At 41.0% G+C, this 12,462-nt stretch overlaps 1 protein-coding gene across 1 annotated transcript in view; it reads right to left on the bottom strand.

The window, feature by feature from the left end:
- sdk2b (sidekick cell adhesion molecule 2b) overlaps positions 1–12,462 on the bottom strand; it is a 372,724-nt gene that overhangs the window by 49,880 nt on the left and 310,382 nt on the right. The window contains exons 15-20 of the mRNA XM_084740321.1: positions 10,893–11,040; positions 7,996–8,136; positions 7,077–7,258; positions 5,560–5,675; positions 3,370–3,565; positions 1,579–1,677 (exon numbers count right to left, since the gene is read on the bottom strand). Coding sequence (XP_084596447.1) covers positions 1,579–1,677; positions 3,370–3,565; positions 5,560–5,675; positions 7,077–7,258; positions 7,996–8,136; positions 10,893–11,040 — 882 coding nt within the window. The remainder of the gene's footprint in view (positions 1–1,578; positions 1,678–3,369; positions 3,566–5,559; positions 5,676–7,076; positions 7,259–7,995; positions 8,137–10,892; positions 11,041–12,462) is intronic.

Below are 12,462 nucleotides of genomic sequence, written 5' to 3'. Positions count from 1 at the left end.
TACAATATCATATTCATGACACTCTGCACAAATCGTTCCTCCTGCATAAAGACAGACGTGCTGATATTTTTAAACATAATCTAGTAATTAAGTAATCAGAGTTTTAATGATGATAAAATATGAGACTGTAATACTAATCACCAGGAATTCTACCATGGTTCATCGTGATACTGGTAATTGTTTCATCCCTAGCAAAGAGCTTTATGAGAAGCAAAATTTAAAGGGATAGTTCGTATTATTTGATGTATGGTTGTATGAGGTACTTATGGCAGGTGTATAACCTACAGAAGATGACAGCTGGCATGCCCTGAGTTTGGAGAAGCAGATTAGAGAACCAGTATGGAAGCCAAGCAGCAACAAAAAACATTTTAGATACTTAAAAAAGATCCACCTTAAAAAAAAAATAGAATATAATAGTTTCACGGTTCTACTTTGTCATCAGACAGACATTTCTGATGGGATTATTGCTTTCTCCAAACAAACCAAACTCCACACGTAAAATCAGCAATTTTACTTACTGCACACAGGAGTTGTTGGTCTACAGCTGCCTCGATCTGTGAGTTTGTTTGTGTTATTGTGTGACTTTGGCATTTTTAAAGGTTAGTTCAGATTCACAGAAGTCACATAATAACAAAAACAAACTAACAGATCGAGGCAGCGGTGGACCAGCAACTTGTATGTTTTGCAAGGCAAAATGACTCTATTTCTCCTATGGAGTTTGGTTGGTTTGGAGAGAGAACCATATTTGGTTTATATACTCAGACAGGGCTGTCTGACTGCAAAGTTAAGCAGTGAAAATATTCAAAATACAGCATATACTTGTGCTGATATTTATTTATTTTTTTTTACGAGGAGGACCTTTTTTTAAATGGACAGAATTAATTTTGTTGCTGACTCTGTGCTGCTTAGCTTCCCTGCTGATGCCCGTCTCTGCTTCTCCTAACTGGGGGCGAACTGACCAGCATCTGCTTCTGCAGATAACTTCAATGGTCCCACTGAGGAGAAACAGCTTTTATTTCTCTTTATACAATCTGATGATTCAAGGGCTTATTTTTTTATTTTATTTTATTTTATTGGTAAAATGCCCTTCATCTCTTCTTACGTTTTCTATTATGCAAGACTTGAGTTGTGCTCTAGGACGGGGGCCTTTTTTGTGACAGATTTTATTTGCAGAGCTTGGAAGAGAAGACAATGTTCTTTGTTTGCGATGTAATGTTTTATGTAAGAAGTTCTATTATTTTCTGACAAGTGTTGTCTCACTGCTGCAATGGTATATTTAGTGTCTCATAAGCAATAATGTGGCCTAAGCAGTAGTATGTCTATGCTGCAAATAAAATAAACAACAAAGTAGATGTCCTAAGTGTATCCACCGTAAGAGCTACATGCACTGGGCTCGCTAAATGAGGTTGTTAAAAAGCAATGCACAACAAAATCGTCCTTTCTCAGTTCCGCCTCAGCGCTGTCTCCCATGAATGTTCCCTTTCAGCAGAGCTCAGACAAATACCGCCTTGGACGAACTTCTATTTCCGTCCTCCCTCGCCTCGCTGTAAGTATAACTCTGGAGTGAAGCAAACGTACCTGTGAGAACTCCGTTCTTCTCGCCGGGCTCGCTCCAGCTGACTTTGAGCGAGGTGTCCAGGATCTCAGTGAAACTCAGGTGACCCACGGCACCCGGGGCTGGACAGGGACGAAATAAGAATAATGAGCAGGGCCACGGGGCAAATGAGACGCTGTACATACAGTATTAATGATGTTCAGCCATCACGCTGAACAGAGCCGCAAACCGGTGACAGCATTTGCATTTTAAAGGGGCAACACGTAGCAATTGTGCAGACAAAAATGAGCATAGCAGTCCAAACAGCGAGTTGGACCTGGTAGGTTGAGATCCTACTTAAAATACAGTCTATTGTTGAAGCGAGTTGGTTCCCTCTGCGCCCTCCTCTACAGCCCCGGGGAAGTTTTGCAGGCTTCAGGAGCTCAAGACTTGTGCAACATTATAAACTCACAATAAGAAGCAACGGCGCGTCCTGCACTGTAAGTTTATCAGCTGTTTAAAGCTGTCAGCTGTTGCTCAATTTAACTGCTACCACATTCATTCTTGAGAACTGGGAAATGTTTTGAGAGGGTTTTACTCTTCAATTATACTCGGGAAATATATTTTAAAAGATCAAACTTTTGGCTATTAAACTGTGGCCAACCTCCCAGTGATTACATTTTTTATTAAACGTAAATGTCAACTCCATCACATCATTTCACAGCAGCCAGCGGTGAGCAGCCTTTTTTTTAATTGAGTTTTCATAACACTAATAAAAATACACATCTATTAAACCATAATTCTTATTTAGCTTTGTTTTAGAAGGGCTACTGTTAACTTGTTATGGTTAAGACACATCTGATAGCAATATTATTGAATACATTTGTCACAAAATAGAAAGCTTACCCACCTTTTTTGAAACCAGGAAGTGAGACAAGGGGAGCTTACGATGTAGCTAAACCATTTTATGATGGATTAAATCATGTTTTCGTGAAAATCTGATGGAGTTGACAGAAATCTGTGATATTTTAAAACTTCAAAGGACCAACATTTTCATTAAAAACATATTTTAAAACAAATATGATTGTAATAGCACGATTTCACCCCTGTGTTATCAGGATGTGTTGTTCATTCAATTTTTTTGTGAATTCATTTCTGGGATGAGGGTGTTTTCTGGCACAGAGCAAGTTCGGAAATTAAAAAAAAAATTGAAGCAGACCAAAAAAAATGGAATTAAATTGTTGGTATTAACAATTTTTTAAGTGTTTTTTGGGAGGACATAATTTGTCCCTGTTCTCAAGAACGGGTGATAATCATCTCCGCCTTCTAAAAGATTATTAATGATCTTACAACTCATGAACATTTATTTATTCAGAAAACATTTGGCTTTAATTAGAATACTAATTAATGTGAAATGGACACACAAATACACTTATTCCAGCCCGAATAGAAAATTCAAAGCAGAACAGTCACTATAATGTTGTCAGTATTTCAAATTACCATGTTTCATTTATCTCTGATGACAGATCGTGGTCATTTTATGATTTATAATAGTAAACAGATCACAGATTAAATGTGTTCACGATAAAATCAGCTGTTTGATGATAAACTGAAGAAATTAAGAGTTTTTAAAGCTTAACCAATAATCTCAGAGGAAACTATGTTCCAGTTACGGTGATCCTTGGCTGGATGCAGAATACACTCAGTCATTAGCACTTCTCCACAACTTCGTCCTGCATGAATAATAGATCTCGCCCGGAGGATGTGTCACTGTGAGATGCTCGCGTCCCCTCGCCACCGCGGGAGAGAAAACCGTGCAAGAAAAAGTCACTTACTGTCCTCGTGTGTCCTCAATGCTTTGGGCGGGCTGCGGGGGCCGTCTCCGGGAGTGGTGAAACACAGCACAGAGGTGTAATACTCTGTGAACTTCTTCAGACCTGTCACATATCCCACGTGGACGCTGTCCTGGAAGTTCGGTCGCACTGTTACCATAGAAACTTCTTCATCTCTGCTGGGCTCCCAGGCTAGCAACTAAAACCAGACAAACAAAGAGAGAGAGAGAGAGAGAGAGAGAGAGAGAGAGAGAAAAAAAAGGAAGTGTGTGAGTGAGGAAAATTACCCAGACAGCTGAAAATAAAGCAGCTCACCTTTTTTTTTGTAATAATCCTCACACATTTGTTCTCACAAAAACTAACAGTTGTGTGTCTCTCTCTGGTAGTCCTGAGCCACTCGGAGGAGTTATTTGGCATCATAAGCTCCGCCAAATATATTTAGAAAGATGCCCTGAAGAGGTTTTGACTGGGTGGGAATGGCAGAATAGCTCCACAAAGTCTGGGAGAGGAAAAGAGAGTTAAAGCTCTACAGAGGCATGATAGCATCCCATCATGCACCGTGATGACTGGGGACCATATAGCTTCTACAAATTGGACCTGGATTGACCAATTAGGTACTTAGGTAATGAGTCCTGCTGGCAGGTCTGTTGGGTTTGTTTCCAGTTTCCAGAGTGAGGGAGCTTCTAGGGAAAGTAAATCGCTGGCAGGGGGATGTCAGAGAGATAGATGCTCGACCCTCTTTCTCTTTTTTCTCCGTATATCTCCTGTCTTTTTTCCGTCCCTCCCTGAAATTCTTCCTTTTGTCCAGATATGGGCACAAATATATCAAAAAGCATCTTGTTACAAATTCAAAGTTTATTTTACAGCACAATAAAAAGACGTAACAAGCCGTACTTCACATCAAATTATACAAAAACTAAAAATAACATGTTCGTTCAAATTAGGGACAAATTACAACAGAACTGTACTGTAAACTAAAGTGAAATCACATATCTGCTATTTGAGACACACCTGTTTTTAAATGGGCAAGTGGCAGATATGTGATTTCACTTTAGTTTACGGTGCAGTTCTTTATAATCAGATCCTCATTACCTCTAATAAAGTCTAATAAGAGCGTAATAAAGGTCTAATAAAGTGCACATTATTTATAGCTTTCATCCAATTTGATACAAAGTATGGCTTGTTGTTACTACTTATTGGTGTACTGCAAAATACAGTTTATATGAGCAGTATGCATGAAAATAAAATGTAAAATGTAACACAAAGTAATTTGTAATTTGAAAATACAAGCATACATTCTACACAAACTCATATAATTACATTATAGCCTCAATATGGGTGTGACCTTAATCCTCCTACATTGAGAAGATGAGCTCTGCTAATTTTAATTTTTAATTTCCCACATAATATATTTGAAGTGGCCAATCAGGATATGTTGGAAGTGGGACTCTTACTAGCTAGTAAGTACGTTTGCCAGTTCTAGAGGACATGTCTTACAAATACACAAACACAAGATCTTCATGTACTTTCGTACAAATTACATCTAATTTCCCCCCCCCCCTGCCCGATTACAAAATACTCGAAAATGAAATAGTGCCCATTTCTGCTTTTGCCTCTCTTTCTGTCACCTTTCACACACTCCAACTCCCTGGAGAAAAATCTGGTATTTAAAATTCAGACTGGGTTCGTACAGTGACCCCCTCCACCCAGCTTGAGTATGCAGCCTGTGGAGCACTATTGAACAGAAAGACAAAAGGGCAGAGGGGAAAAAAAAACCCCAATGACATAATTAAGTCTCACCAGAGTCAGTGTAAAAATAGAAGTACCCTATGGATGTGGCTTTGTGATTCCCTGCGGGTTGGGGTACATTCATTTCAATGAAGTATACACAAGAGACAGAGAGATGGACTATACTCAAGAGCCCATGACAAAATAATGAAGACATTCATCATTACGTGCGCACAGCTTCACAATAAAACATATGAAGAATGGTTGCACAGATAAAGAGAATGACCTCCGACTGACAAATGGGGGAACAAAGTCCATCGTTCACGACGGAACCAAATATCTTTTGCCCCTTGGCTTTTTTTCTCCGCCTTCCTACACAGGATATGTGATACTACAAGTTCATCTCTGACAGTTCTGTCAATGGTCGTGATGGCTGGCGGTGACGGAGACGCCGCAGCTACCGACCTTGTAGCCCTGGTTGATGCCGTTGATGAACTGAGGGTTGGGGGCCATCCACGTGAAACGGATCGTCGTCGAGTTGACCGCCTCGGCCTGCACGTTCCCGGGGGCGATGGTGGGCACTGGGGATTGACAGCGAGCGGGAGGAATGGAAAAAGGAGAGAGAAAAAAAAAAAAACAAAGGTGTGAGAGCACCTCTCAGTTGACTGCTGGAAGTCTGCCTGCATCTATTTTGATGTCGGTATTGATCGCTGCTGCACAGGTCAGGGCAGATACCGCCATCACTCTCTTTCTGATGACACTTACACCTAATACCACGGGCTCTCTGTGGGTTTGTTTGTGACTGTGTGAGCTGCTTATGGATTTCAGGGGGATGTCACGCCTTTGTGTGGTCCGAACAAAGAAGATTTAATGCTAATGCAGCTGAACATCAGACAGCACTGGCTTTTAGTAGATTTTCAGTCAGAGATAAAAATAAACACAACGCTAAGTAGAAGAATTTTTTCTTGGTGTATAATAACACTGCACTTGCATTATGCTGAACCCCAGCCCTATTAAAGGGACACTTCAGATGTTTTGACGTGGGTTTTTATGAGGTACTTATCCACAGTCGGTGCATTAAAAATTCAGGACAGTCTCGAATTTCAAGAAGTTGTTCTGAATCTCGAATCCTCCTCTTTGTCCTGAAAATTAACCCTTATACTAACAGATAATGAACAAGCTAAACACAGCTGTCTGTATGCTGTGAGACCCGACTTGATTTCACACTTGAAGGCAAAAACGCTGAGTAGAACTGACTTGGGGACACGGTAGCCTAATATTGAAAAATGCTGCACTGAACATATTGTGGAGCGATGCGTAATTGTCATGAATAATTAATAAAACACCCAAAACATGCGCAACTGCACTCCTGCTGTAAAGAAGACTAGAGTATTATTGATGTGTTTTCACTTGTCTACTGCACTGAGTAGGTTTGCATAAATAACAGACTGTCGATGCCATTCAACCTGTTTTAAAGCAGATGATGGAGGGTGCAGCTGCCACTGTTGGGCAAATTTGTGATAGAAATGTCTAAAAAGCTTAATGAGCATTTTAGCTGCTGAAAAGGCGAGCTGCAGAGCTGATGTTACTCTAAATCAGTCATTCCAAAAGAGCGGGTCGGGAACTGCGGGTGGGTCACAGGAGATTTTATTTGGGTCCCCACATGAATAAAATACTGTGGAGGAAATTCTGCAAGTTGAAGATTTGTATCTGCAGTATGAGGGGGAAAAACGAGGGACACATTTTGCTGCAGACCCTGTCCACAGCAGCGGCTAACACAGCCTCACACAACCCCACTTCAAACACTGCAAACTACCCTTTTAATCATGCATAATCATTATGTTTGATAGAGAAACTTGCTTAAAATTAGCACATGTGAATGCAAGCTCATTGAAAATGACACATTCACTAATTTAGAAAGAAAATAGTCAGCATATCAGCTTTGTTCTTGGGTCAATAATATTGATGATGCGAGCACTCACCTCCCTGCAGAGTCCACTCAGTGACTTTGTGGCTAAAAGTCCCCAAACCCGCCCCATTGTAGGCAGCCACCTCGATCTCATAGTTAGTCCAGATGATGAGGTCCTCCAGCAGCAGGTTGGTCACATCTGGACTGGAAATGTTCTTGATCTGGTAGTCCACAGGCAGCCCGGTCAGACGGTACCTGAGAAACACACGCATCGACTTCGAACCCTTTTCCACAAATTAAAACCACCAGTTTGACATTTTAGGAGGCTCACTGGCAAAGGGAGGACTTTACAGCACTTTGATGCTTGAGCCAAGACTTGCAGTACACCCAGACTCCCTGCTAGGGGGAGACAAAGCACCAGCAAACAACCAATTAAACCCACTGACAAGCACTGACTGTTGTCTGGAATACACCTGCTGTTTCATTTGGATGTAATGAATAAAAAGCCTGACAGAAAAACCAAACTAATTATATGTTTACAGGATTTACAGTCAGTTTGGCATATTGCTGACTCTGCCTATTAGAGTCACTAAAGTTTTTGAAGTCAAACCAGTCATTAAATTTTAGTTTTCTCCCAGACTGGATTATTTTTTAAATGCAGTGGTGTTAACAGAGACAGTAGGGGCTCTGAAGTGAAACATGCTGTGTGTGACTTAATTCCAGCAGCTTACCACAGTAAGATAATGGACTGGAAATGAAGATAGAAATAGCATTAAATGGATCAAGAGCATTTTGGTGGGGATTTTAGTATGCGACGATGTACAAATGACGGGGATTTTATTTCACAGTGTTTTGATATTTCTTTGTATTTGTTCATACAGAAAGTGTAAATCCTAAGCTCCAAATGTCACACATTAAAAATGAAATCAATCAGTTAATATGATAAGTATACGAGTACGGTCGTGGAGGGCTGGGTGAACGGGGGATCTTACCGGACGGTGTAGCCCCTGAGGATGCCGTTCTGGTGGCTCTCCGGCGGGGGCTGCCACTGGATCATGATGGACTGGTTGGTCCGGCCGCTGGCGATGACGTTCTGGGGAGGAGCGCTGGGGGGCTCCTCCGGGAGGGAGACACTGAGGGACACACGAAATATGAACCTGTAAACCTGTAAACTGATTTTAAAGCTGCCAGTGCAAAACTGTGTCGCAAACAAAGGAGAATCCGTGGAGGAATATGAGTTTCCTGAGTTTTCAGTCATTTTTGCCTCAAAGAATCATCATCTACTGCACCATCATTCACTAGTGTCCCTTTCAACACTCATCACTGTAGACTTTATTCTCTGGTTAACTGGCCATCACCCAGTGACTGATCCACTGGTATCAGTTCATTTATAAAACGAAATCATCTGCAACCCTCAAACCCTGTTATATTTCTGCTTCACGGCTCAATATTTCCAACAGCAAACGCAATTCACGCTCTTGCAAATTAATCAACATGATCATCCCAAAAGTCTGCACCTCCTTTGGCCAGTTCTCGTTCCAGTTCACTGCTCCTGGTGACGTGAACACTGTTGTTGTATACACTGTATATACTGTGATGTTTTAATGTTGCATGAGAACGTTCTCTTGTTCTTCATGTATCTATGTTTTATTTATGTTTTGTATCAACTTTCCTCCTGTCGCTGCCTCTTGGCCGGGTCGTCATTGTAAATGAGAACTGGTTCTCAATTGACTTATCTTGTTAAATAAAAAATAAATGAAATTAAATAGGTTTTGTTTGCAGTGGTTGTTTTAAATCACTGCTATCTCAATTAATGTTTATAGCCGCTGTTTGTTTTACGTTGTTGTTGTTGCTGTTTCAGTTATTGTTTGCTGTTGTTGCCTCAATTAAGGTTTGAACTGATTGTTTTTAGTCATTATTGTCTCTGTTAATGTTTTGAAATTGTATATATTTTACTGCACAGCTATGTGTTTTATTCCTTAAACGACTTACCAGGGACAATCCCTGCAAATTAACTACACTACAAGTCCTCTATACATTGTATCAGCTGCATTTTGATTTAAATGTCACAACGTTTTCACGTGTCATCGCTGTCAAATAAATAAATAAATTAAATTAAATTAATAAACACGGAGATATGAAACGAGAGGGCGCTGAGAAGTGCAATTAAAGGTACATTTTCTTCCTGAAAGTCATCTTGAACGCAGCTTTAGTTTATTTTAAGCTAAAAACATAAAGCTTTGTAATAACAGAGAGCTCAAATGAAGCGTATCAATTTAAAGCTGAATACCTGTGTAATTTTAACTGAAGCACTCACTACAAACCCTCTTTCTTACTGCTTTGTTGCCTTTGTTATAAACCCTGACCGTTCCTTGTGTGCTTTTGCTCCCCAACATGTGCGCACTGCCCCCCCCTCCCCAACCCCGACCACACTTAATACCACATCTGAGGAAGTCTTAGGATGCTTGGACTATAAAGGCAATATATTTACCCCGACAAACCGCCACAAGTTCCTGTGGAGAAGTTGCATTCGGGAGATGGAAGCGAGATCAGTGGCGGCGACTTTACCAAATGGCGTCACGGAGCGCTCGGTGCCAGCCCCCCTGCAACACACAGACGGAGCCCCCCGTGGCTCTCCTCTGGCTAGGGAGCCGGCAGCGTGACGCAGCGTGACAGACTGGTGGTGGAGGGAGGCAAGCAGGGAGGCAGGGAGGGTGTTTGGGGGAGGAACGAGCGCTTGAAGTTGTCTGAGGCCGCAGAGAGGCCAAGCCTAACGTCGCCTCGAACCTAAATCCCTCCCGCGGCTCTCGGAGTGCGAGAGCATGTGGGTGTTTGTGTGTGTGAATGTGTGTTTACATGTGGTCGTGCATGTCTGTGTGTGTATCCGCTTTGGTAGGCTTACACGTATATCCCTCTTCACCAACACTATTGACTGAAGGGATAAGTCAAACTGGTTGTCTAGGAAACGCATTTCGTGAGCACAGTGTACTATTTACTGACAAAGTTCTGCAGGTGACTCTGTTTATTTGACATATCCATCATGTTGCTATTTACAATTAAAGGACCAGTGCGTAGGATTTAGTGGCATCTTGATAAAAGTGTGTTCTAGACAAAGCCCTTTGAATATTGAAAAAGTTCTTGGTAGTATGGAATAAAAAGGTTCTTGGAAGAACCCCTGAGAGTGTTCTAGATAAAACCCTTTGAATATAAAAAGGTTCTTGTTAGAACCCCCTGGGTGGGTTCTAGATAAAACCCTTGGAATATAAAAAGGTTCTCAGCAGAACCCCTGAGAGTGTTCCAGATTAAACCCTTGGAATATAAAAATGTTCTCTGTAGAAGCCCCATGTTGGGTTCTTGTTAGAACTCTTAGAAGGTGGATAGGTTCTGGATAGAACCCCAAAAAGAGGATTCTGGGTGAAACCATTACACCATAGCCGGGTTCTCTATAGAACCTCTCAAAGGAGGTTCTGGGTGAATCTTGTCGCAGATGGTTTTAAGTGTAACTCTTTATGTTGGGTTCTAGGTAGGTACCAGTACCAGTACCGTCAAAGTGATACCAATGCCAATGGAGTTCTTCATTTGATACCTTTTTTTCGAAGGTTCTTCTTTATGAGGAACGCTTGTGGTGATTGGCCGCGAGCAAAGCCATAATTTTTTTCTGGATCTGGGTACCAAAAGGATTGAATGCGTCCCTCAGTTTTGTTACTACTCGGTACTGAGTAGTGATACCCGGCCCTTTATAAAATGTTCTACCAGGAACCAAAAAAGGGGTTCTCCTACAGGGACAAGCTGAAGAACCTATTATGGCTCTAGTTGTCACCTTTATTTCTAAGAGTGTAGTATTGATGTGGAGTGGTGGGTGTAGATATAGGATCTGGCTCGAGCTCACCGGTCTGTCTCCTTGCTGAATTGCCCCTTCCCCACATCATTAACGGCACAGAGGCGGAACTGATAGGAGCGCGCCGGGATCAAGCCATTGACCGTCACTGCTGTGGACTCTGGCTCAATATTGGCCAGCAGGATGGCCCACGGAGCATCTAGAACAAAGAAAACCAAGTTTTACACCTTGTTCACACATCTTATTCACTGCTACGCTAACCATTCGCCTTAACATCCCATAAAATTGAAATATTTTTTTCAAAGTAAGGAGTCTAACATTTCCTAGCAATTTCACAATCATTCAGAAAGAATTTTAACTTTCACATGCCTGCAATCATTTTGTCATGGCAGGTTACAATTTAAAATTCAAATTCATTCAGTGAAACAAGTCATGCTGAGAAAAAAAAAAGAGGCAAGAGAAACAGAATAGCAAGAGCACGACATGCTCAAATTACAAGGCAAACACAGGTCTACAGTGTGTAATGTGCTTGTTACATGCAGAGCTGTAAAGTGATAGACTGTGGTGTAGCTTACACACTCAATGCAATGATGGACATTCTTAATTAGTCCTATTGATCATGCTTTCAGATTCTTTTTCAAGTTCTTTGCTGTATTTGCTTTGCACTTTTGGAAAAAAAAACAAAACAAAAACATTGACATCATAGAGGCCCAGGCTGCACGGAAATAAAAACTCGTAACAAGCAGCTCAAGCAGTGTTGATCTTAAGAGCCAAGTTCCCTCTGCCTCAAACCTAACTCATTACAAACAGATGTGGCAGAAGTACACACATTTTTTTACTCGGGTACAAGTACAGATAGTTGTGAAAAAAAGGAGAAGTACCGATTGTGACGGCAAAGATTTGGGACAGTAGACACGTCCCTGGCAATTATCAAACAATTTAAATTTAGTCTAGCGTCTAGTCAATATTAGTGAGATTCAGCATTGTGACAAAGCACCTGTGCTAATTAGAGATGCAAAACACATTGCTTTGGTCCACTGCCTGCCTATAGCCTATTATTACTGCCAAAATATTTAATATATGAATTAAGTGATTTGTTGCCATCAGGGGGAAGAGAGGAACATACACAAATCTATTATTTTGTCATTTATTCCAGTACACACTGTTATCTTAGTCAGTGCTCCCCTGGCAGCAGCACAGCACCTCGCTGTCTTCTTTCACACCGTGCACCTCAGGCAAGTTACTGCAGTTAGTTATAGTAATTAGTTACTTCTCTCAAAAGAATTACTTAGTAATGACCACATAGCTATACTGTTGTAGTGTAGCTATATTAGCTATATTATTTTAGTGTAGCTATATTTTTTGCAGTAACGGGGACAGGTTTATCATCCCTACCAAGTGAAATATCTGCCCTTGAATGGTTCAACTTCTTTACTCAAGTAGAAGTGACAATACAGGCTCTGAAATGTACTCTAAGAATACAAGTAAAAAGAAACCCTCTGAAGGACATTTCTACCAGCTGTTTCTGTGCCAAGTTAACTGGACCTCACATTATTTTGAAATTCAAAGAATACTGAACCATTCTAATTTCAAACAATAAAAAAAAACTATCACTGAAAAT

Source organism: Lutjanus erythropterus, chromosome 17 (assembly GCF_056507025.1).
Source record: "Lutjanus erythropterus isolate fLutEry1 chromosome 17, fLutEry1.hap2, whole genome shotgun sequence".
Classification (NCBI taxonomy): domain Eukaryota; kingdom Metazoa; phylum Chordata; class Actinopteri; order Lutjaniformes; family Lutjanidae; genus Lutjanus; species Lutjanus erythropterus.
Note: the sequence above shows the minus strand (reverse complement) of the source record. Positions and strands in the feature narration are given on the sequence as shown.